At 33.0% G+C, this 27,167-nt stretch overlaps 1 protein-coding gene across 2 annotated transcripts in view; it reads left to right on the top strand.

Moving 5' to 3' along the window:
• The window catches only part of LOC125050821, a 90,597-nt gene that overhangs the window by 60,395 nt on the left and 3,035 nt on the right, over positions 1-27,167 (top strand). The window contains exons 4-9 of one of the 2 annotated variants that reach the window (XM_047650857.1): positions 204-386; positions 785-979; positions 1,325-1,501; positions 15,423-15,518; positions 21,203-21,287; positions 24,683-24,719. In XM_047650857.1, the coding sequence (XP_047506813.1) occupies positions 204-386; positions 785-979; positions 1,325-1,501; positions 15,423-15,518; positions 21,203-21,287; positions 24,683-24,713 (767 nt within the window). In that variant the 3' untranslated portion in view covers positions 24,714-24,719. The remainder of the gene's footprint in view (positions 1-203; positions 387-784; positions 980-1,324; positions 1,502-15,422; positions 15,519-21,202; positions 21,288-24,682; positions 24,720-27,167) is intronic. The other variant, XM_047650856.1, reaches the window with a different exon arrangement.

Genomic DNA, 27,167 nt, shown 5'->3' with positions numbered 1-27,167 from the left:
GATAAGGCTTTTACGTGTAACCTTGAACCCTTAAAGAGAAATGTAATAAAGGGAACTTACATAGCTGACATTTTAATAAAGCAGATTCAGAATTTGCCAACACTTCCGCGAAGAATTAAAAATTCTTTCTTTATTCTTTTTTTAAACTGAACATTATTAAACAATTTTCTACGCTCAAATAAAAGAAGATATATTATTTCTAGATTCCCTATCAGTCCACTATTGCAACCGCGAAGTGCAGGTGGCAGATAGGGGTCCAGAGAGCGAGGGCTACATCCGGACACCCGGATATCCGCACTTCTACATCGGAGACGAGTGCCGATGGAAACTCCGGGCACATCCGGAACAACGAATACGAGTTACCTTGCTTGATGTTAGTTTAAGAAGTAAGTTCAGTTTTATAGACTGGTTTTCGCTCGCTCGGTTAGTCTCACGAGAAAATTTAAATTAAAGATATTATACGAGATATATTAAGAAATTACATTTATACAGTAAGATGTTGTAATCCGATTAAAAGTGTTTTTTTTTTAAATTAAGTTTCGTGTAAGACTAACTTTCAGTAAGTTGGGCAATTTTTTGATAAGCTTACACTTGATTAAATCAGTTATTAATGCATGCTATTGTAGTAAATACAAAATATATTTGTGAAACAAAGTATTATTTAATCTTTTTTTTAAAATTAAATTTATCATAAAAGTACATTTCATTGATATTATTTGTTTTTTTTTAAACATGTAATTTAAACACTCCGAAGTCTAGAATAATATTTTCTGAATGTTCGCAGGTATAGGCCCATTTGAAAATAACTGCACTGATTATGTGGCAGTGTATGATTCAAACGGCGATTCTCTTCTAAGCAGCTGTGATCAAGTTGAAATGCCATTACGCTTGCTCTCTGTAACAAACACCGTTGAAGTATTACTTGAAGCTAGATCTAAGGGCGCCTTCCCAAAAAGAGGCGTGTTGTTACATTATAAAAGTAAGTAAATTATTTCCTTTTTCTAAACATTATTATTTTGAATCTCCTGTGTTATGACTGTGTAAGCTCTTTGTCCGTTACAACGCCATCTCTCCGAGGTTTTGATAACTACGAATGTTTACTTTTTCTTGTGTAACGTATTGATTTAAGCGCCATCTGTGCCCGGCAGTCATAACCACATCAAAATATTTTTGTCATTTTTTAACATAGCTTTGACTTTACTCAACCAGAATCAAGCGCCATCTGTGTCAGAACAACAGAAAATGATTTAATTCTATTTTATTAAGTTTAACGACATCGGTGTTGTGGTGGTATTAGTACATAGCTATTATTTCATATCTACAGGTTTAGGGTGTGTTACTGTATCAGCGCCATCTAACGGCTACATTGTGTATAGAAATGAAGATGTAGCGCACTACGTGTGTGATGTGAATTTTGTTTTCATCGACACACGACAAAGGGCGCGGATATTATGGTGCTATGATGATAATAGATGGAATGATACTGTTCCAGAATGTATCGGTAAGTTTATTTTACTAAACAGTTTTATAAATAACACTAATTAGTTTTTAAACATTAAATAAACTGGTTGCTATTTACAATCTTGATTTAAAATAAGTTCACAAAAATAAAGTAGATCCGTAATTTAAATAATATCTATCACAGATATTACTACGTTTTTATTAGTTAGATAAAAATATTATAAAAAAAACTATTTATCCTCACATAGGATAAGAAAATATAAAAAAATATTATTAATAGTTTCCAAAAAGTTCCCCTCGTGACAGTTTTGTCACCCTATATTAATGCACATGCGCGTAAAACTATCTCCTTCCTCTTTCCAACACTCCATAAATCATGTGGATGAATGCAATAGCAACATGTTTTCGGTTTCAATGTGATTATTTACAAATAACACGTCATTCAGTGTTTGCGGCTTTATGAGCCAAACCATAAGGATTATTTTCGAATGAAGCATATCGTTATTTTCATAGAGAGAATAGAGTTCCTCGATTCTTCAGAGTTCAGACGGCATTCGTGATTGTGAGTTTCGACTTTGCGGTGGTTGTTTCCCGACATTACGTTGTCAGTCGTGTCAATTAGCACGTGGTTTTATAAGTGAGTTTGAATTTTATATTTACTGTGATAATTATATGATTATTAATTTCTTTCTATTCTTTCTGTGTTGTGAAGTTTTATTAAAAGTAAGCTCTTTTTTTACAATTATGCTTTTTAGTTAAAACTACGATTCATGAAAGTTGAATAAAGCTTTTGCCTCATGCATTATGCTTTGGCATTATTTTAGTTTATTTATTGTATAGGAAATTATTTGTTTGATAATACATTAAGTTCAGTCTAAACTTTATTACACCATTATAAGTTTTAAAACGTTTACAGAGCTTTACCTAAAGAACAGTTTAAAAACATGCACGAATAAATATATTCATATTTTGATGCTAAGTTCTCAAATTTTCCTTCTATTATAAATTAGTTCATTCAGTTTGTTATCAACATTGATAAGAATTATAGTCCTTTGTTTTGGTACGAGTATTATCGATTATTATTAATACAATTTCTTTTTATAATATATTTTGTGAGTTAATTTAATATTTTTATTAGCTGAATCCTACTAAAAATTTAAAGAATGTGAAACTGATGTTTGTAAGAATGAACGTGTCTTGATGAAATGTGTCACAGAAATAGAATGGCCTCGGATAGATAGACTACTTTTTATCCTGAAAATAAATATTCCCGTAGGATAGATAAACTAAGAACGACGTAACAGGCAACAGTGATTTTATTAATTTATTCAACTGTTGCACGCAACTTTTGCGTTTAAAGTAGCGATTTTAAATGCTATTTTCAAAGTCATTTCTATACAAATATTCTCTATAATTTTGTTCCTGAATAAACAAAGTAGTTACATATTTATTAAGTTCGCACTAGGATATTTGTATCTGTAAGTTTATTCCGTATGCATCTAAACAAATACATAGGCATGTTTTCCTAGAAAAGTAAACAAGGGAACGTGCATTTTGCAGGGCTTGCTTCCGAGGTGAAACATATTTTATTATTACTGGATATTACGATACTAATTGAATTTGTTTTGTATGATTAACTAGGTTAAAACTATGTATCTTTATAATTAATATGTATCTATGTATATAATTTTTGAGACAGTCTACAAATTCTAAATGTCGACGTATTATCTCAGTGGCTCTACCATAGGTTTGACAACTATTAAATGCTAATGTAATTTGTATTAAAAATGTTACAGAACCGGACTCTTACTCCGAAACTAAACAGCGATTCCAAGTTTTTGTACTGCGCATTTATTAAAAGATTTATATTGAAATTGCATACAATACGTTGGTATCGCTTTTGGAAGTTACAGAGCACCGGCCCCGATAGTTTTGCGTACTAATATTTTTCATAAAAACCCTTACCTGAAATTAACAACTATTAAACTGTTCTTACAGTGGTTAGGCCACATTTCTTTAAAACAAAGAGTCATCAGTCTAATTAAACCGATAATACAAATATAAAATTATTACAACGACAATTATTTAACAAGTATTAACACCACAAATTGGTCTTGTTTTTAAAGGTTCAGATCCTCTGATAGATTAATTGTTTATTTAAATTGTTTAAACAATGTTCTATTATTTAAGCTTGTTCATGTTAAATTGAACTATTCGCAAATTTCTCCAATTATTTTATCGTTGTTTTAGTTTAGCAAGGTTTGTTTATTGAAAGGCTTTGATTTAAGTTGAAAGCAATTTGAAACTTTTGTTAGTCTGAGAATATAATTAAATATATTTTATATTAAATTTGAAACAGTACAATACAATGCATATTGTTATAGAGATCTACTTTCAGGTAGAAATTATAATTTTTTTATTATTAATTTACTGTAATTAGTCTTGCTAATGTTGATGTACAAGTTGTATTAGAGATAGGGAATTTTTTATTACCAGCGGACCCGACATACGTAGTCCTGTACACGGGTCTTAAATACATCTAAACGATTTTCGAATCCACTTGAAATCGGTTTAGGACTTAAATTTACAAATTAAATCAGTGAATAAAAACCTGAACATTTACAAATCAATATTTTATTTATATATATTGGACATAATCATTATATTAATATACTATTTTTTTAAATTATTATATATTATTATTATTTACATGTTCTAGTCTTAAGCGCTATTGAGAGTAGATTTAATTTTGATACATCTAACTTTTTACCAGGCGGTAATAAAGAGTTTTTATTAGATTAAACTAACTCAATAGAAATTAATTCAATCATTATCTATGATTATAATTCGCCTTGGAAATCAATACAGGCCAAGGAAAATCTTTCTAAGATGCGGTCTTGTTTCATCTCAATCACGTAATGGTTTTTATTGGTTTGAGAACTGGCAGTAAATGTAAATCTAGAATTAATTTTTACGTTAATTGTTTTACCTAAATTAATAAATGATATTTTGACTCTAAAATGTCGTACATAAAGAGGAAAACGCGAATAGTATTCCTGCCAATTTATTTTAGTTTTATCAGAGCAATTTAAAGATTTTCAAAGCTATTAAAAAATCCGTGCATTCTATATATAAGAATGAAATTCCTGCACGTTCTTTGTCTCCGACCTCCGTTTTTGACTTTACAGTGTATAAAGAACCGTCCTGAGTCGAAATGGCTTACCTTTTTTTTATATCTGAGGTGGAAATGCATTTGCCCTCAAAAGTTGCAGGGGTATGTGGGACTAGACCCATACCAAAATACCTGCTATTCAGAGACTGGGTGAGCCATACCCACTAAAACCACCTCGAGTAGCTCATATAAAGCCCCGTTACAGAGGCTCCGGGGTCGCTGTCGCATTCTACCGGGACCTTAACGGCATGTTACACTCAAAGGTAGGAGATGGGCACATCTTGTCCTATTTACCCGTCTTCTACCCGTAGGATTCGTCCTAAAGCGCTCCCTCTCTCGTTCTGCTGTCTCCTTCTGTAGCATAAAATGCCCACATACTACTGCATTCCATACCTCACTGCCACTGACACTATACGTCACTGCCAAGCATTTTTTGTACAACACAAGGCAAAGCAAGGTTATTACCCACCACAGAGAAACGATTATGACGTAGCTGAGACCACTGCGGAAAATCCTCCAACGTATGCAGCCACACAACCATCTGGCCTAAACTTTATTTAAAGGATAAAAAAGTAATTTTGTCTATTTCAAATTTAGAACATAAATGTCGCGGAAACTTTATTGCTACAGACGCGAGCTTTCGAATTATAAAGTCATAATTCATGGCGTGGCTTCAACTTGGATTAATTAAAAGACGTTTTACTGTCGGCATACGTGTAAAAGCCTTTTGATGTTACAGTTGAGTTTAAATACTTTGTTCGTACCTTATGATTATTGCTTGAATTTGTTAGGATTAATTTTGAAACCATAGACTTCAGTGAGAAGGTAATATTTACCAAAAAAAGAAACGTCACTAGAAAAGTTTTAACATCGTAGATTCGATTCCCGGCTATGTACCAATATACTTTCGTATTTAACACCCGCTCGTACGGTGAAGAAAAACATGGATAGATTAAGTTATCGAGTCTATAAAATTTTATCATCAAAAACTGTTATAAAATTATGACGCACACATCACCACACATATAGTGTAGAGGGTAATATATAATAGATAGTTTGAATCATTGTAATGGAATATTGCAACTCTTCTTTATACAATAACCATATTTACTAGTTCTAAATATTATCGCCCCAAGAGTGTATAGATCTATAAGTTCCGAGTTCGATTTCGTTTGCAAATTATTTATTTATTTTTTTACACTTCGTTGCATTACAATATAAAAAATTAACATAATTAAATGCCCTCCTTGGCTGGGCTATTAAGAAGAAAAAAAAATATAAAAAGTTATTAAAATGTAATGATTGCGTGGAGTTTTTCGAGCAATGATTTCTGGAGCTAAGTGTTACTTTTTTCAATACTAGAGTTTTTATAACGATTGTGATTTGTGTATAATAATAATATGTATAGTCTTGTTTCGTCGAACGATTAGGACTATAATTCTAAGAATTCTAAAGTTTTAAATTGAAAACAAACTTGAACTTTGAAGACAATATAATAAACGCTTACGAAACAGTAATTTGTATTAATTAAAGAATTCTCTCAGTAATCAGCTGCGGGTGAATTACGGCTTTTATCCTCAGAGCTTTTTGCGTCAATTTTTCGAATTGCCACGTTCATAATGAGCTTTTGTGTCAAGGATTAAAATGCAGTGTAATTTTTTTGTATAATGTCGTTACACTGTGTTCCGCGTTCATCTTGTGAACTAGTTGTTTTGAAGAATTAGAAAAGACAGAACTAAATATTCAAATTAAATAGTTTCGATGTCAAATTTTTATAGCTGCGGGTACATATACAGTCTATATGTGTGTAAGTGTAGTGTGATTAAAATAATTGAAATGTCGCAATTTGCAATAAGTTTTTGTTTTTTTTTGTATTTAACGAAAAAAAATGTTTATTTATTAATTTTCCGGAATTTTTTGTAATATTTTATCTTTTAAAATAATTTCAATGTTTCACATCTTCCTCCCGTGACGGCTTACTTTTTATGCCTTTTCCATTTCAAGTATTTTTATATTGCCTTCTCGAAAAATAGATTATCCAACGCAAACAATGAGTTAACCAGTAAGTAGTACTTGAGATTGATAAAGAAACAAAATATATTAGTGCACATTAATGCTTTTTATAGTACATGATAGCCTTACAAAACACATTTAATCAGTTGCATTAGCTACTTATAAGTATTACGATAGTTTATCAATAGGTCAAAGATTAGAGATCCGGAATGTAAATATATAATGTAAGCAATTTTGTGAACTTTAATTCATAGATAGGTCATAGCAAAGATAATTAAAGTAATCGAACAGTAATGTTGGTATAAAATTCTGCTTTTGTAAATATAAAAAATTTTTTGAGATCAAGAATAATGGGAGGTATCTTCTTAAGGATAAAACAAAAACGTCTAAGTGAAGTTTCCTCTAATTAATTATATTCAACAATTTATTTACCAACTAGTATTCACTCCCGTCTCATTGGATATTTATTTGATTAAATTAGTTATAGTTCGACATATTGTATTTCGGACCTTTTTGCTGATATTGATGTCTTTTATAAAACTGTATTGTAATAGTTTCCGCAGCGTACGGGATATAAGGATTTGTATTAATATTTGTTTCACACCTTGGGTTACATTATCGAAGTTTTCATACGGAATTCCTAACTTTTTGAAAATAATCTTTAGCCTATGTTCACAGGGATTATGTAGGTGTAATAATGAAAGCGGTCCAGTAGTTTTGGAGCCTATTCAAATTTAATAAACTAACAATCAAATAATTCCTCTTTGTAATAGTAGTGTATGTTTGTAAAATTTGTATCAATTAGGTGCCTATTTGTGTAGGTAAAAACTTGTTTATTTAATAGATGACTTTGTTTTTAAAAATATATTTTTATTGGCAATCCAAGATCAAAAAGTTGACTTGTTTCTTTCTGTCGAATTGTGTTTACTTTGTAATGGAAAGACTGGAGTACATTAGAACAAGAAGATGGGAATACATATGCCTGTGTAAAATACCCTTGATCCCGCTGTAAATCTTACAAACAATACTATTTCCATCTAATGTTACAAACATTAGAACAATTTGTTGACATTTCAGTCGGAAGTTTGAAAACACTTCATCGTATTTTCAGCTCAGGATATCTTTTGTGAATAGAATTAATGTGTAAGCTTAGATGGGCATGTACTAAGGATTAATAAAAGTTTTTCACCTCAGTAAATTAAACATACTAAACTAATTTTTCCATAGATATAAAGTTAATATAGATTAAAATATTGAGGTCAGAAAATTTATAAAAAAAAAACTATTAATATAATTATATCTATTTATATTCTCGTCGTTTCATCCGTTTTTATATTTTTTTACTAGAAACAATACATTTGTATTATTATCCATACAATAACTAAACAGAGTAGACTATATTACGTGTATTGAATGTTGCAGGCAATTTTCGTTTCTCCAATGTTTATGTTACATTTCATACTGGTAATAATCTGTTGTATATTAATTTTTGAGCAGTTGATCCTCCGTTAATTCTAGAGTTGATTTAGGGTTGACACCTAAAGCTTGCGTGAGAGAATGCCGATTCCAACCCTTATTTACCCTCTGACTTACAGCTCGTTATCTGTTATTACCACCATCTATCATCCTGGTGTAATAATTTCTTTATAATGTAACTGTAGGTACGTAAAAGCTTGTGGTAGGCTCGGAACGCGACTGTCAACTGTGTGTTTGAATCCTGGCTGTGTACCAATGGGTCCTCTTAGCTCATACGGTGATGGAGCGTCGAGAAGAAACCCAAAACCAACGGTGTGTGCTAAGCATAGAAGCTCTAGGAAGGGTAGACCTACTCGCGTTTATATACAATAGAACAAGGAGCAGTCATAAAGACTCAATGGTATAAGGTCTTGCCAAAGGTTGTAGCGCCCCTAAGAGTCATGTATCTGTTTCGTGATCATTTGTTTTTTCTAATATAGGTTATAAGCCTTCTGTGCCTGACACACGCCGTTGAGGTGTTGGGTCTACAGCATGCCGGTTCCCTCACGATGATTTCCTTCACCGTATGAGCGAGTGTCAGATGACCATATAGAAAGTCCATTGGTGCACAGCCGGGGATCAAACCTATAACCTCAGGGAAGAGAGTTGCTGAAGCCACTAGGTCAATACTGCTACTTTTTAAATAATTAACTTAGGTTTTACACAAAATCGTGTTTCTAGGTGTTGACTTCTGTTTCTTTGTAACAAGCGCGGGATGTATATACCTACTGGTTAGTTCCAAACTTGAACTAAGATTTAAAAAAGAAGACAGACTTTACTCAAAACTTTGTGATTATACTGATTTAAATGTAATTTCAGTTCATCAGTTTAACCTGAACCGACTTCTTTAGTCTTTGGCAACTTGAATTCGTGAGTTTTCTGTGCGACAATGCCCATTAAGGCATATCTTATCCTTCCTACTAGAGTTCCATTGTACGGTCTTTTGAAATGACGTGCAATTAAAGCGCACTGCAGTAGAACAATGTCGAAATACGAGGTCTTAATTACACTGCAATTACTCGTACGAGGTGGGTTTGATGACAGATTTTTAAAGCTATGCAATTGCTTTAATTAATGGGCTGTCTGAGGACGTCTAACGCTTGAGAAGTTATGTTTATACGTACATATATGTATGGAGGCTTTTGCGTGCACTGAGCGAGAAAAATAAGGCGGAGAAACGTTAAAGTTGATACTTTTTAAAGCTTCGACTTAGAAATAGTCAAGCGATTTATGAAGGCGAGGAATTTATATTTGGAGGTGAGAAATCTCGGGTTAGAATTTATATTGCAGAATTTCTCGTGTCAAACTGAAAGATAAACTAAATATATATATACATATATCGTTATACTTCTTGCGATTAATTTAAGAGGTCTTATAGAGCTACTTTTAGTTAAAATCTCTGAAAGGCGTGATTAAAGATGTTTCAAGCATTGTTTACTTTACAGTTTATTTTCAAAAACCAAAATCAAAATTATTAATTCATATAGGTAACACAATGTACACTTATGAACGTCAGGAAGAGAAATACACATTAAATGATTCTAATTTTACATTTACTGCCAGTTCTCAAATCAAGGGCGTAGAACGGAAATAAAGAACTAGCTGCAACCATTACACCATGTTCCACATGACATCTTAAGTAATCAATAGTTAATTAATCATAATAAAATAAATTAAAAACAAAGATTTGTCCTTTGCTATGTTAAAGAGTATATTGGTTGCAAAGTGAGTCTTCATTGCATTCTGGTCAGTAGAAACCATGATGAGAAAGTTTTGGGGTTAATATTGCATGATACTATTACGACTATCCTCTATTAAGAGTGAAATAAACCTAAAACAGGGAAAGTAAACGATATCATCGTATCACTCGTACCTCAAGTACTGTCGTAAGGCATCCGTAAGCCATCTCAACTAAGGTTGTGAACTACGTTCCGCTTGCTGCTGGCAAGTTGTAGGGGGCCACACATTGGTCATTGACTGAGCATGAAGTGTCATAAGACAGAAGAAGATAGGTTCCTCATTAATCGTAGCGCTGCGGTCTCGCATCCGCTATTAAGCATAAAAAAAATATATCTTTCTGTCTATAAGTTCAATAAAATCTCCGGAGTGAAATAAACCAAAAAAAATCACAAAAACTTCAGTGACATTCTTCAAACGTCTTAATCATTCAAAATGTGTGGTCCTTGCGGCGGTTGCTGTGGAGGATGCTGCGGCCCTTGCTGCTCATGCATCACTATATACACGTACTGTACGAAGATTTGTTGAAATCAGTATGAACGGGTCGACTCTATCATGGTACCGCGGACTATGGTGCTTTGAACCTATGTGTTCAGTCTATCAGTGCCGTCTTGTCTTAATAAAATATCCTATGGCTAATGGGTCAAGGTTCAAACAAAAGGCTGTCAAAATCAGATAACCATCTGATAGATGAGATAGATATCTCACATCAAACTTGTCTCAACTTGAGACCTAGTTTCGTAGCAGCAAATCAACGTGGATCATATCCGCCCTAGTCAATCTATGGTGGTTGTCAACCCTAGGTTAAAAACATGGTCATTAAAAGTTGTATGGCATTAGGTTACTTAATATCAACATCTAAAACCTACGTGCTTCTCTGTATTTAGGTCATATAAGCGATAAGAGATTTGACATCGGCGGTATTAGGTTGCCCACTCGATCACGTTTTTTAATTATTTACGAAATACTCAGATCAAAGTGATTGAAAGTGTTTTGAGGTGCATTTAGTATAATACCACGTGTTTAAATAATCATACTTAATAGTTTTACATATGTAACCGTTGTCATGATCCATTTGATCAAGTTTTGTTCTAGAATTAATTAATCTATTACGTCAATGGAGGACGAAAACTTTCTCTACATCATCTAGTTTCTATAGAAGACATGTTCTTAATAGAGAAAAATCTACTACTAACATTCGAATATTTTTTTCCGAGCGCTGTAAAATGGACATTTTCACGCAATAATATGTATATTTTTGAATTTGATTGATCAATCGTAAACAATCCCCGAAATAAATTCATTAAGCGGATTTATAAATTATTCATATTCAATTTAATAACGAATGCAGATTAAAATGGTTTCTAATGATATTAAAGAATTTGATTGGTCGAAATACAAAATTAAATTCCGAGCGCTCAAATCGTTATTGATATAATCGCTTTTAATTTATTTGTTTTATTAATCTGCTTAGAAACTTTATACCTATAGTTTTGTGGAAGACAATTTAAGGATAGTATTAACACTAATAATACTGAAATATTAATTATTGCGACTACTTAATTAGGTTATTTTGCATAATAACTTTGCACCGATGGATTTTCTATTTGAGTGAGTTATTCTAGAGTTTTCATTGGGTAAGGAAAACATTGTGAGCCGACCAGAATACCTAATACCTAATAAGGTAAGATACCTCTTCCTAATGATTACCTCTGACCTAATGAGTTCCCAGCGTGTCCAGCACATATAGCAGATTACCAACAAAAAAAATATAAGACGAAACATATAATCTGGGTAACAATGGTTGTAGCCCCTTTTTAATTACACGTACTGCTGCCCGATATCTCAAATCAAACTAACAAAAATCTGTTTAATATTCATGAAAGCTGTATGAAACTTTGAATAAGAAATTCAAACTGTATGTGCTCGTGTTCAAAAGGGATTATTGCCAATTAGTAACAATAGTGTAGTGGTTGGTTTTGCATAAACACAGTTTTGATTATATGTATAATTGAAATTTTGATTGAAATGTTTTGAATCTCCAGAATGTAATAAAATTTATATTAGAGTATTTTTTGTAAAATATATGGAATTGGACAGCTATATTTATTTTAAGACGTGTTTGAATTTGGTGAATTTTGTTAAAAATTTAATCGATTTGTAGCATCAGGCTCTCCGGGAAGTTCTAGAAGATGGGCTTTCTAAAAAAGAATATAGAAAAATCTAATTAAATTTTTGCTGGATATAGTCTCAGCTATCTAATCAGGGCATTGATTGTAGGATGGAATGATAATTATTATTTTTATTATGAAAAAACTTTCAAAGCTTCTTCTTTATTATTGAGTCCGTTTTATTTTCTCGGTCTTATTTATAAAAATAAAATTATTTTTTCGTCACAGTGTAAACTGATGTTTGGTAGAATAATACTTTAGTTAAAAGAGTCCAATTTGACTGATCTTATAAAATAATAATACTTACTGCGTGGTCTTGGAAATTTCAAAATTTGGCTTTAGTATTTTTACCAACTTTGATTAAAATAATAAAAATATTACTTACTAATTAACTAGTACTTATTACTTTGTATTCATTATTGTATACCTACCCCAAAATACCCGAAGTCAATTGAAACTTGCTCTTATAAATACGACAATGTAATCATATCTAAATGTTAGCTATGTGAGAAGTTAAATTATGCTATAGCTAACAAGTGCTAATGAAACTATGTCCTTGGGGTCGGGACTTTATATGAAACTTATGGCATATTCTGAACTTAACTTGTACGTTGCATGATTTCATTACCGAGGGACACGGTTAATTTACAAAGGGTCGCTGCGATATGAAAATTCATTGCGACTTGAAAATAAAAAGGTTTTAACAAAACTCTATTTGTAGACTCGTGACTTAGCCACATTTAGTACTCAAATGCAATAGAATCATAATTGCCTTTGAGTAATGCATTGAGCAAAAATTTCTTCTCCAAATTTTTTTATCTCACCCAGATTAACCGGTTCCATCTTTTAACGGGTAAATCTATTATGAAAACAGATATAAGGCATTTATTAACTCATCCAAGAACCGAACGAATATAAGAACATTGTCTATTTGGCAGTCTTAGTAGTATATCAGAATCTTCACTGTAATTTATTTTTATTTCTTAAAGAATTAATAAATTTACGAATATTTATTAAAGATACATGACGTGTAATAAAAGTGTCATTCCGCGTCACTGACGATATATCAAATAAGGCACTTGAAACGGCTATAAAATTATAAAAATTTCGCTTACTTTACGACTCATATCTATGTATTTGTAAACGGCAAATATTGAAGTCTTGATGATATTACATTATTGAAACAAGTAGCTTTTACGTTTTGTATTATTTTACAAGGAATAAAAAATAGCCGCTGTTTGTTTTCTTGGTAACATATGTTACATTTATACCAGAGGTTTGTTTAAGGCGAAATAAAGGTTGTTTTTAGTCGCAGCGAAGTATTATTACTCGGTTCAAAATAAAAGACGATCGAATGCCCTATTACCATTTCTAACTACAATTATAGACTAAGTTAAATATTACCTTGAACTACAAACGATTTTTACTACTTAAAAAACAACTTACACTCATCACTCAGTATTCCCAAAACAAATATGTATGTGCAGAACTGAGGAATCTTTGATAGTTTGGAAATAATTACATTAGAAATATCCAAGTACAGTGAAGAGCGATTATAAAAATTTATTTGTGATTGAACTTTCCGTAATCCTATATACAATGGGACTCGATTGAGACAGTACCATGAGTTTCACAACGTTTAAAGCGTAAAGTAACAAAGTCAAACCGTAAAGTAACAAAGTCAAAGCGTAAAGTAACAAAGTCAAAGGGTAAAGTAACAAAGTCAAAGGGTAAAGTAAAAAAAATAATACAGGGTAGAGTTTCAGCCGGTAGCCTACAGGATCCTTTTGCTTGATCTAGTGAATCACGGAGGCGGCTTATTTATTTTTGCTATAAATACAGCAACATTGTTAAGCAGGTCTTTAATTTTATTATTCGTTGTATGTTAACAAATAATAATCACGGTAAATTATTTCCCGTGGGCGGGATACTAAATTGTTTCGTAACCACATCAGCCCAGAACGGCGAAAATAGAAAATTATATTGTTCAAGTACTCCCCAAAGAGTCCAAGGTCGTATTGATCGTACCTTGGCTGTATTGTGGTCATACCAGCAGCCCTACTATGTAAAACCGATTGTTTGACAGATATATTATTTATTAGCCCTGATGATTAACTTTCGAGAAAGTTCTTATGATATCCGCGGTCTTTCGTGGTTAGCGCTCTCGCAAACTAAGTACATATTACGTAGTACTGAAACTTGCTATCTCTAGTTACTTGATAGCCTTTCTATACAGTAGGTTTTGTAGTTAATTGCCTGTGTATTTATAAACATAGTATACCAATTTAATTAAAGTTTAATGAAACCATTGAATTAGCTAAAACTGTCTCGTATATCGAAAAGTGTGACAACTTTCAAGTCGTTTTTATTCTTTGAAATATATATTATGACTTCAATTTTCATATATGTGAGATCTTTAATTTAAATGGGGTTTAAGGTAAATGTAACAAAGTTTAGTTATTTCGACAACACGATGAATGTTTTTGTAATTGTAGGTGCTGTGGATAGGTACGCTATCCTTAAATTGCTCTTTTACTTTTAACTGCATATATTTTGTCTCTTTCCATTTCAGTGCAACAACAGTTTGACAGAACACACATAAGTACACATAAGTAGTAGAAACGTTGTTTTATAAGGTTAAATGCTAATGGAAAATTGATGAAGTGTATGAAGCGAAAAATGTAACAATGTTACAGTCATGTTAATCAATACGACAATTTGTCTTTTAACCTTGGACCCTTTCGATTTATTACAGAAAATATCAATAGCAATATGTATCAAATTACTTTGATTGGCCTTTTATTATGCTATATTGGCAACTTCGTGTGCGTAATATTAGGACAAATAATTAAGTAGCCTTAAGCCTTCTCCTGGACGCGGTCCTTCGTGAAACGAATAGTATCATTAATCACATTTCTTTATTTGTTATGTGAATATTAAAAAGTTATATTTTTAACACAGTAAATACGGCTATCGTGTAGTAGTTGTAACCGGTGTCGTGGATAGAAAATTTAAATAACTTTTTTGCTTTTTGTTTTTTTAGTTATAGTATACTTCATAAAACCAAGGTAGAGAGACAATAATAATTTTAAGATGTTGCTAACCAAGATTTTTTCACCTGCAATGAACTTTACAGATAATACCTATATCCCGATAGAAACATATATCCGAAATGTGACGGTATTTTTGGTTGATGCGCAGGTGTTTCAATCGAGAATTATGGTTTAATACATTTGGTATATCCATTAAAAGGTGACCTTGTCGACAAGTCTTTTTAACCTTTTTAAAAAACAAGAAGGAGGTTCACATTTCGACGTGTAACTTTTTTTGATAACAATATATTTTTGTTGCAGAAGAGACGACTCCTCAGGTGGTCGTCGCAAATTATTCTGTCCCGGAGGTCGATAAAGATACAAAACTGCCGCACAACGAGGGAAATATGATAGTTGGTGAGTAAACCGTAATTATACATACAATTATGTTTAAAGTCATGGACTAAGTAAGTAAGTAAGTCTGTTGCCCTCGGAATCAGACTCCCTTGAGTCAAAAATGTATTGTATTTGACACCCGAGAGTCATTGAGATCCTCCTTCGAAGGTTTGTTCGTTATAAAGAGATTTTTTTGAAAAAAATGGTATAGTACTAAAATGGACAACCTTTATACCGAAGTACACAAAAGCCGAAAATAAAATTGTGTGAACGAGTCAATTTTTACGAAGGGAAATTCAAAACTTTTTTAGATGAAGCTTCATGAATTTTTGATAGAAGCTTTCCGCAAAATATGTATCTAAACATTTTATCGTGGAATGGAAAATAAATGGAACATTCTTTGATGAGCATTTTAATTGGGTGGCATAACCGATAAAGAACCTGAAGGATAAGAGTTGAGTTGTTTTGTGGACAGGAAGATTTTTACATTAATAATTTTTGAAGTTATACTTCTTTAGGCGCGTTATGAAAATTTGATGAGAGTGAAATTTTACGATGCGCGCGCACCTATGACACAAAATTCGGAGTGTGATTATAGCGTGCGCAATCTACAAAAGAAATAGAATATAAGCTAACTTCACGCATATTCTATTTCTTAGCTTAGCAGCTTAACAAGAATTTTGAATATCCATGACAATTGACATCTGACATTGACATTTACCTTTTAAACAAATATAGGTTTTTGAATTATTGTTTAAAATAAAAGATTATCTATGTATCTAGTTATTTTCATTATACAAGTGCGAATTTTATATGTGCGTCTGAATTATAATCAGAAGTGATTTAAATTTAATATCTAAATCAAAACTAATTAATATGATAAAATATTTGTGAAAAAACTGTGCCAACCTTCCTGAGTGCTTCAATACAATTGAGGTTAACTATCCGTAGGTATTATCGAGTATTATTGTTGATTAAAACTGAAACATGAACCATTATTCATTGCTTATGTTTATTGCGTTTGTTACAGCAACGTTTTAGAAATATTCTATATATCAATAATTGAGAACAAAGATTTAAGCACGAATACTAATAAGGAGAAAATGAAGGCTTGGAGCGATATAACAGAGAAGTAAACATTTTAATAAGTACCTGCATCTCAAAAAAATTACCACATTATTTAATCAAAACATGTAATTTTTCAGATTTAATCTAGCAAATATAAGGACAAGAGACAAAAAACAATTGATGAATCAGTGGAAGTGCACTAAATTGAATACAAAAAAAGAGTTGTCATCTTATCGCCGTGAAACATCTAAAACTGGAGGTGGAACAAAGCCACCATCACCTTCTCGAGACACAATGGATATGGCAGAGATGATACCGCAACGGTTTGAAGTAGATTTCAATGAATTTGATTGTGATGGTGTCGAGGTAGGAATGTTAATTATAAATATGATGTATGGTAATGTTCAAGGTTCAACCTTTCAAGCATAGGCATATGCTCACAACAGTACTTTATTCCCCTACAGGTAGTTAGAGATATTGTAATACCTCAAAACATCCATGTTGCACTTGTAGTACCGAAACTCTGTCCAGCCAGAAGTGAGCCCATTCCCACTTATAATGGACAGTGGGTATAATACACCTTAATACCTGAGTGCGAACCACTCACCATGATACTTAAATTAATAGATGTTATTTATATATTTCAGGATATTACAAATAAAATCATTTTGGAAACAATTGATATCCCAAAAGCCAACAATGACAAGGTAATAAATCAGTTTTGACATAACTTGAATACTAAAAAAGCCAAACAAAGGTGTGCACAACAGTGACAACATAACTTAACAATTTCATTATTTTGTAGGATTAAAGAAAGGTTAAAGAAAATCATGTCGAACTGAACAACAAGAATCCCCAAACAACTCCAAAGAAACCTATAAGGAAGACACCGGTATAATATTTAAATTATCTCTATCTCTAAATAGAATAAAAGAAAGTTGCTATCCAGGTCTTTAGCATGTGCTACAAATTATATAATTAACACATTTATATAATTATATTAATATAAATGTGTTAAAAAATTTATAATATGAATTATAAAAAAATTTAAGTTTTGCATGGACAGAGCTTAAATTAATATTCTCTTATTTGTTGCAGAAAGCAAGTAGTAGTTTTAGTTTTGGAGAAGCCTCGTAGATGCACAACCAAGTAATGATTAATTTAAAATTACAAACCGAAATTCTGATGAAGACAGTCACTTAAAAATAAATAGTATAATTAAATAAAAATGTTTTAAAGATAAATAGTGTTTTATTTGTTTAATGTAAGAGAATAATAATAAATATTTATTTAATTAATTTTTCAAATGTAAACTGAACTTTATTGACTTTAATGACTCCTTTTCCAGTCTTTGATTATTTAATTGTAATTAATTATTTGCATGCAATCAAAAACTATTTTTAATAATGCCAAAGAAGTATAACTTCTTACGCGCGTACATAAGTACACGCACCCTTTTTTTTTTTTCTTTATGGACAATATTTCAAGTGTGAACTAATTGTTACTCCGGGAATCGAAGGCGTTAAACGCCTTTACTAAGATATCATGAATTAAATCATTATTTTCTATCGAATACAATTTGATAGAGAAGAATGATTTAATTAATGCGGCAATAGAATAGAACATAAGAACAAAGGTTTATAAAAAGTATTTAGGTTTACCTATACCCCTGTTTTTGTTTGTCTGTGTTTTAAGATAGATGAGTCTACTAAATAGAAAAAAAATGGCATAGTATAAACACAATTGACGAATCATTGGTCTAGTGGTTAGTACCCCTGACTGCGAATCCATGGGTCCCGGGTTCGATCCCCGGCTGAGACGAACATCGATGTGATGAGCATTTGGTGTTGTGCTTAGGTCTTGGGTGTTTAAATATGTATTTAATAGATCTATCTATCTATAATATGTATACAGTATTTCCGTTGCCTAGTACCCATAACACAAGCTTCACCAGCTTAGCATGGGACTAGGTCAATTGGTGTGAATTGTCTTTAAAAAAAAAACAATGATTTACCTAGGCTCAGGTTAGTTAACATAAAGGTTTAGGGGGTTGCCTGAAAGAGATCGCTTAGTAGTGAGAACGCCGCCTTTGCACGATGTAAAAACAAAAAATTTTACCTTATTTTTTGCTAATATTATTATCGAATTCTGGAAAAAAGTGTAAATAGGTAAAACGAACTCAAGAACTTAATAATCAGATTTGGATGATTTAGGAAATATTTTTTGTTAGAAATGGTTTTATATGGAGTAAGTAAGTAGTTTAATTCGGTTTGTAATTAGATAATTGCTACTTGCTACACACAAGATATTTGCTAAGAATCTAGTAGCATGAGCGAGTTTGCTTATCTTGCCGAAGCCGCGCATACATTATTTAAAGAAGTCTATTGGGTATGAGGGTGTGCAATTGTTTAATCAATTACCCTCTAAAATCGTAACATTAGCGTGTTTAATCAATTTAAAAGGGCATTAAAGATATCATCTATATCATATTAGAATTAGCCTAATAAACTAAAATTGGCATAGCTGATGGCGACGCGTTTCTCATTCGTATAGTATACTAGCTGACCTGGCAAACGTCGTTTTGCCATGTATATCATTTATTATAAAAAAATAGGGGTTGATCGTAAAGGGGTAAAAATTAGGGGCTGTATGTATTTTTTAAAGCTGTATCATAAAAAAATATCAAAAAATTAAAAAAAAATTAGGGGTGGACATCCCCTTAACATTTAGGGGGATGAAAAATAGATGTAATCCGATTCTCAGACATACCCAATATGCACACAAAATTTCATAAACCGATTCTCAGACATACCCAATATGCACACAAAATTTCATGAGAATCGGTCAAGCTGTTTCTGAGGAGTTTAACTACAAACACCGCGACACGAGAATTTTATATATTAGATTAAGTTTCTCATGTAAATAAAAATATTTATTTTGTAATGAGAAATAAAGTTCTTTAAACATTAGCATGACATTGGAATACATTTCGTGGATATTCTTATTCAAACGACTTCGCAGAATTTTGTGTTTGCACTATTTTATAATTAAAGCGTACTTCTACAATATAATTATACTAATTAAAAAAAATACTAATTAACCTTACACTACGTATAAGTATATACAGGTTTAACAGGGGTAGCGAATGACAAATGCTATTTAACAAACTTTCACGTTCTTTATACGTTTACCTATACCGATATGCAAATCTTATTGCCTTGGTTTATACAGAGTGAATACAATTAGTAGGACATAAAAAATTACTGAGCGAGGCTCGTGATGTAATGACGGTAATTTGGGTACTTAATTCGTGTATTAAATGTGTGCTTGATATATTAATGTATTAAATAATCGGTTGGATATTGCCTGTACAAAGTCTGTTGTTCCTATTTTACATACATATTATAAAAGTCTGCGATATATGTCTTACTTTTATGGGTAAAATAAGTTACTATAGCTAATTAAATTCTAAATTTATTTTTATCTGAAATGCTTAAGTGGCAATTAAGGCAAATTACAACAGAATTAACATGAATTAACATTATTAGGAGTTGTCGCAAAGTACCTATTTAAATGCCAATAAAAACGGGACTCGCTCGATGCACACGTTTTATTCCCAATCCCGAATTTCATTCCACATGAACATAATATTAATACTGCATTTGATAGTCATTATATGTAAATTTTAATTTAGATTCTTATAATAAATCAATAACGAATCTTAGTTCTGTACAAACTGTTTCTATCACTGTGTTAGCGGTCAGTGACGGTTGCACAACTTGCGAACAATTAAGACTTCAGAACTTCGACAGGCCTTTATAACTTAAATGGAGAATAGCTCGTTCTCTCCTTTGTTTGATGAATATTTAAATATCTTACCGACTTATAGACGCACTACTACTATTAAATGCTTTGAAACAAAATATTTTTTAACTAGACGTAAAGTGATTGGGATCAATATTTCCTTTACCGGTTAAATGAATAAATAATTCCTTTATTTGCCTTGAAAGTGCTGTTTTAAAATCAGCACAATTAGCCATATTAAAGTCCCATGCAAATACCTAATTATAATTGAAATAAATATTTAATACGTCATATTCTATGCTAGCATCTCCAAAATTATAATCTAAGAACTCCCTCACATTATAGAAGCACCTATTATTTTTCATTCTCTTTTCATTTTTCTGAACGTATACGGTCGTTTCAGCATACGCGATTACACGCGCGCTACAGTACGCGCTTCAAAAAACTGGAAGCGCGTAAACTGGGATATTTCGGCGTTTTCGCACGAACCGATAGTGGCGTCGTGTCAGTATCACATGGATTCTGACGAAGATACATTGCTATTTGCGTTACTAATTCACCGTCCACTGAACAGACGAAACAGATGCTGGGTGTCATTGATGGTTGCATCCACACAGAGAACTTATACGAGCTTAAAAGCGCGTCAACGCTCGTTCGAGTTGCGCGTGTGCCAAAAGGAGCGCTTACCTACCTACATGCGCTTCCAAAGACGAGCTTATACGCGCGTAAAAAACGCTAGTCTTTAACCACCCTAACCCTCAGGTTCTTTTTGAAATTATGGTCAAATTAATGAAATCAGATAAGTATTTTTATTATTTATGTTATTGTTCCAGACATAGTCATCCCGTCGCTACTGATAGCGGCGTTGTTCATCGGAAACGCATTCATCGTACTCATTATATACAAATACAGAAAACGGTATGTATATTTTATTTAGATAACAATAACGTGTTAACATTCTTTCACGATAAAACAATATATGTACAGCGTAAACTGTGTTTAGGACCCGTTTGGTGTTATAGAAAGTTGTCGTTATAAAATTTGTTTAAGTATTGGTGGGAAATGCATTACGAAAACCCGTGACTGCTTGGGGCGGAGTGGTATGTGGTACTCGCGATCTGTGCATACCCACTAAAACCCCACTGCACCACCAACACTCGCTAGACGGGACGCGGTAACATCAAGCCAAGTATTATACTTTATAGTACCAACAAAAATAATTGTGAGCCCAGCCCTGTGATTCTGTAACTCACTTTTCAAACTCACACAGCGGTTTTCGCATCGGCGGTCGCTCTGAAATCAGTCGTGAAGCAGTCATTTTATGATTTGGCATTCTGAAAAGGTGGAAGCTTGTAGTTTATTGTTTATTAGAATGCCAAATCATAAAATGACTGCTTCACGACTGATTTCAGAGCGACCGCCGATGTGAAAACCGCTGAGTGAGTTTTAAAACTGAGTTACAGAATCGCAGGGCTGTACCACCGGCGCATTGAGCTCGCACTAAGCATTTCAACTCAGGGAAAGGGGTTAGAATGTTGAATTGCCCAGCACTTGAAATTACCATCCTCGGCTCAGGGTATATATCCTAAACTTCTTAGTCTATTTTATAGGTAGTATACTCACTGCTTGCCTTATAAATTCGACCGAGCCCATGTACTGTTTAAGCACTCGCCTGGTACCACACGACCCTCCCAAAGGCAGAGAAGAAATTTAAATTTCAAGAAATAAATTTGCGCTCCGACCGGGAATCGAACCCGATACCCCGCAGGTGTAGCGGACACATTAAAGACCGCTAGGCTATGAGGCCCTTACCGACCAAAGTCAAGTCTTTGACGTTTTACACACCGTAAATCGAGTTATATCAGGATTATACTTGATTTATAATCACGAATTGGTTTTTTCGATTCTAACGCAACGACGTTTGCCTCCAAGTAAATCGTAATTTTTAAGTGTTTTAAATATTTTAAAGAGACATATTTACAACGCAGAGAATTTTAATTATTCAATTGTTTTATTTAGAGACTTGTAAGCGTTAGCTTTAGTCTAATAGAATATAATCTATTTCGAATAAAGTAGCTTCTACGAACGCTGCGTTGAGCAATTGCGTTCCAATGAACAAGGCACTTATCCAATTACCAGCAATAATCCCTTTAGTTCCTTTGTGAGGGACAACGAACCGAACACTAGATACGTTGTTCGTGGTTTGGAATCTAAATCCGATTTCGTTTACCGTTGTTTTTGTTCAATTTGATGCTATCCTCTTAACGTGAATGTGAAATTTTAAAGAATAGTATACAGTTTTTATTATTTTTTATATTCAGTTCCATCTAATAGGGCAGATATTGTAATGGATAACTTAATAATAGACTTTGTCAACCGTAAATTATTTATCGCAGGAAATTGAACTACCAAAATATTTTGTAACGAAACGAACGAAATTAGATGGAGTAGGAAAGCGACAAAGTTTTTTGACATTTGAATTAACTTTAATATTTTTTTCCGGAAAACGATTTGTGTTAATATCAAAAACCGAACCAGAAGAAGATAAGTAGCCTATGTTTTTCCGTAATAAGTATTTTGAAATAATTATTCCATTACATAATACCGTTTGGGTTTGTTGGTTTAAATATTTTCTTATAAGGGGGCAAATGGGCAAGTGGCTCATCTGATGTTAAGTGATGCTCAGTGACACTCTCAATGCCAGAGGGCGAGTGCGTTGCCGGCCTTCTAAGAATTGCAAATGAATAAATTTATCCACATATTAGCTGCCTGTTTCTAAAGTGAACCTTAAAGTTGAGTTTTACTCCATTTCGAACGTCAAATTGCATATGAACTATGTGTATATCACTAAGCCACGGAGGTTCTAAGGGGCTAATATGATATTATTTCCCGTTTAAGGTATGCAAACTTGCACAGTACTGCACAGAATTTTGCATTAAATATTCTCTTACGATAAAGCACGTATTTTGCGGACTATATCCTTGCAAAACCTTGGTAATATTATAGAATGTATTTATGCAATATGATTTTCGTATACTTAAATAGCATATAGGCTAAGAAGTAGCCAAGCAAATCATTTACCTATAGAACACATATAGACATCGAAGGGTTAATCATATTTGGTCGTAAAAACCGATAGTCGTAACAGCCGATGACGTTGTTATTAAAAACCTAATACAATAGAATTCAGCCGGGACCTTTGATTTTGGTCAATATAACCGGTATTTTGTTCTAAACGATGTCGTCGTAAACGGTTTTGACTGTATGTATATATTTTTTTTTATTACAACAATAAAGTGCTTTTACATGTGATGAGGAGCGTGATGTACCTAATGTTTGAGAACTGGCAGTAAATGTAAATTAAGAAGCATTAAGTTTTTACGTACATAAGGTTACTTCGTGTCATTATATTTTGTGTTTGATGTATAGGGAAGAGATACTGGAGGGAGAGTATATACACTCTCTGGGCATCTCCCTCTAGGCACTCTGATACACAGGGAGACGGGCATGCTAATGGTAGACCACGGATCTCCAAGTGCTAAGGTCCTGACATACTCTCTCGCTTTATCCACTATCATGACATTGACCATGCTCGCTGGTCGGTTATGAGAACTTTTAACTTGTCCCTGTATAGTACCTCCTGGATTTGGTCCAAGTATGTACGACCACCTACCCATTACGACATCACCATCCACGGTCGGCTTATGTTTCCTACTTGTTAACCGCCACTCATTTTGGTAAATATTCCGTATCGCGGCACCAGCGATTTTGAGACTGATTTTTTTTACAGTCGCGTTATGATCTGTAAACATCATAACTAGTATTGTTATGATGGCGCATGAAAAAAAATTCAATTTATTAAAAAAAAAAATATTAATATACTAACCTAACCTAACCGAACAATATTAATCATAGGCTTTTTGGACAGCTCCGGCGCTGCGGGAAATGCAGCCCCTTCGTCCTTGCGTACCAAAGCACAGGCATTTTATTCAAGGCTGCTGCAGGGGCTGCTCTTCCTCCGCGCCTCCGATTTTTTTAAATACACTCTAGGGGTAAGGCAGACAAGACCACGTGGATAGTGGGGTGCTCTGATTCGGTTTTTGGGTACTTTTTGAATTTTTTTTGGCAAAAAAGGTCATGCGCCATCATAACAACACTAGTTATGGGGCTGAGAACTCATCACGAAGTCATAAAAAAAAATCAGCCTCAAAATCGCTGGTGGCACGATACGGAATATTTACCCTCATTTTTAATACCACATAAAGAAGTTTTGTTATCATTCTTATAGCTCGTTATTATTTTTCTATCTACAGAGATCAGGCGGTTGCTGATTTTAAACATTAGCGATATGTACGTATTTCTGTTTGCTAGTACATAACATATGTGAGAGCGTAGAACTGTTGACGTAGAAACTCAGCCAGAAGATTTGTATAGAAATATTTGTTTTAGACTATGAATAATAAAATATAATAGAAAGTAGTAGATAAAAGCGCTTTAGAATCTAATACTCAATTAGTTATTGTTAGTGATAAGGCCGCCCGTTGCCTTATAACTTTTGTAACATGGTTTGTTTGTGAATAAGGTAATAAATCATAAATAAATAAATAAATACTACTAAAACACATCACACACAGGTGACACAGAACTACATATAGCGTGTGTGTGATTGGACTAAAATAATGTTGACCAATCACAATCAAACGAAACTCCATCTATCGTATATTTATTTAAGTCTTGTGAAATGTTACGGGCTCGAATATTTTGGCCTTAGACAGTACAATATGGTTAAAATTCTCTAGTAATTTATACATATTTACTCGTTGTTCGTGCACTAGAAAATATTAGAAAATAACAACCATCTATATAAATAAAAGTTAAAAGTTAATCGCAAAATATGCTGCTAAGCTTAAAACTCGAAGACGGTTGGAACAATTCGAGTTTATTTTTTATATTTATTCCTTGAACGACTTTTTGGACAGAAAATTTGGAAAAATATAAAATTGAAAAGTTTTGTTTTATTTAGTACTTACGTTTTTATAAAAAGCGAACAGTCCCTATGAGGTAGCTAGCAAAATGTTCCATAGATTGGTATGTAGCTACTAAAAAGGTAGGCTAAGAAAAACATTATATCAAGCCGAAACTTTAATCAAAACTAGTAAAATTTTGATACAAACTTATGCGCACTTAACTAGTAATTACTTCGAATAATGTCTTAACTATTTGAAGTACACATACTCTATAGAAATGCGAAGAGGTATTACAGGTAAGCGAGCTAAACTCTGTCTCAAGTTCCCAACTTTATCCCAATAGTACGTGGCTTAATTGGATTTTTGGGAGATTATCTCTAAATACTCATTTAATTGTGATGGATTATGAGCTGCTTACTCACGTATTTTGATTATTCCCTTTGGTATTATTGAGATTTAGTTGTTATATGCTAAGTGTTTGTTTGTTGGAAACGCCTATATTTGATTTCTTTATATATTTATTACAATCGGCTGTGTTGGTATATGGTGTATGGCCTATGGTATACTTGTTTTTTGGCCAGAATTTGTGTCCTCTTTAACAATAATCGTTACATTTTAGTCAAAAGACACTTCATATATGTAAAGATGTTTTCGTGCTTGTACTCAATATTCTATATATTTTTGCTCCTACAGGTTATCTGGAAGAGCCATTCATAATAGTTTTATTTTAAGCGTTAAGTAATAAGGTTTTTATGGAAGTATTAAATAAGTATCTTACGATCCTAAATTAATAAGGGGGAGTACTATCGCAGTACTACTTGATTGGTGCGTTGTACTTCAGCTAATGTAGAGCCTAGTATTCGCCCATTATACACGTAGTTATGTAGTTAACGTGGCTCAAGCGTAATTAATCTGTATATACATTAGATTAATGTTTGATTTGAATTTGACCTTTGTATTGTAAAAAAGTTTTTATTGATTTTAACTCTGGTACGGTGAAATAAAACATCGTGAGGAAACAGCATGCCTTACGCCGGCTCCACATGTGGGTCCCAACGCTCGTACCAACGTTGGACTGCAAACTCGGTGAGGCGTACACACGTTGGCTAATAAACTAGTTCTGTCCCGTCAGGGCCAATGTGAAGATGTCCGATACAGAAATCGAAACTGCTCTGAGCGCGTTTATAGTAATGATGAGTGCACATTTATATTTGTTACTGAGAAAAAACAAAGTAACTGTATTTGATTTATCATAAATCGGAGAAAGAAAGCTATCCATGAGCTCATAAGCGAACCAATTTGGTTTAAAAATATCATCTGTTGATGATCCAGATCGAGTAGAGTTACTAATTTTCTTTCTGTAAAGGCGATATGTGCTCATTAACGATTCTCGCTTTTTTTTTAAATCTTCAATTGAGAAATTCATTCCCATATTTTGTTGAATGGTGCGCCATGCATCAGCTATTAAATTTTTATTTTTATGATCCTTTCGAGTTGCGTCCCATATTATTGGATGTGCTTGATAAAGTTCAATAAATTCTATTACTTTTTCATTTGTCCATGCCGGTGGCGATTTTTTGGATGAGGAAGCCATTCTCGCTCGACGTACGCACTCGCTGCGTGTTGTAACAGAACTGAGCAAAGCGCCAACGTGTGGACAGATCGCGAGCGTTGGCGCAGATTCCTTTGATGAAACCGACACGAGCCGGCCAACTACCAACACTCGCCCCAACGTTGGGACCAATGCCATTTTCTAGATCCACACGTTGGACGAATAGCGTTGGGGCGAATATTGGGGCCAACGTGTGGAGCCGGCCTTAGACGTAAAAAT

The sequence above is a fragment of the Pieris napi genome, chromosome 7 (assembly GCF_905475465.1).
Source record: "Pieris napi chromosome 7, ilPieNapi1.2, whole genome shotgun sequence".
NCBI classification, from domain to species: Eukaryota; Metazoa; Arthropoda; class Insecta; order Lepidoptera; family Pieridae; genus Pieris; species Pieris napi.
The sequence above is the reverse complement of the archived record's forward strand: the minus strand, read 5'-3'. Positions and strand labels throughout refer to the sequence as shown.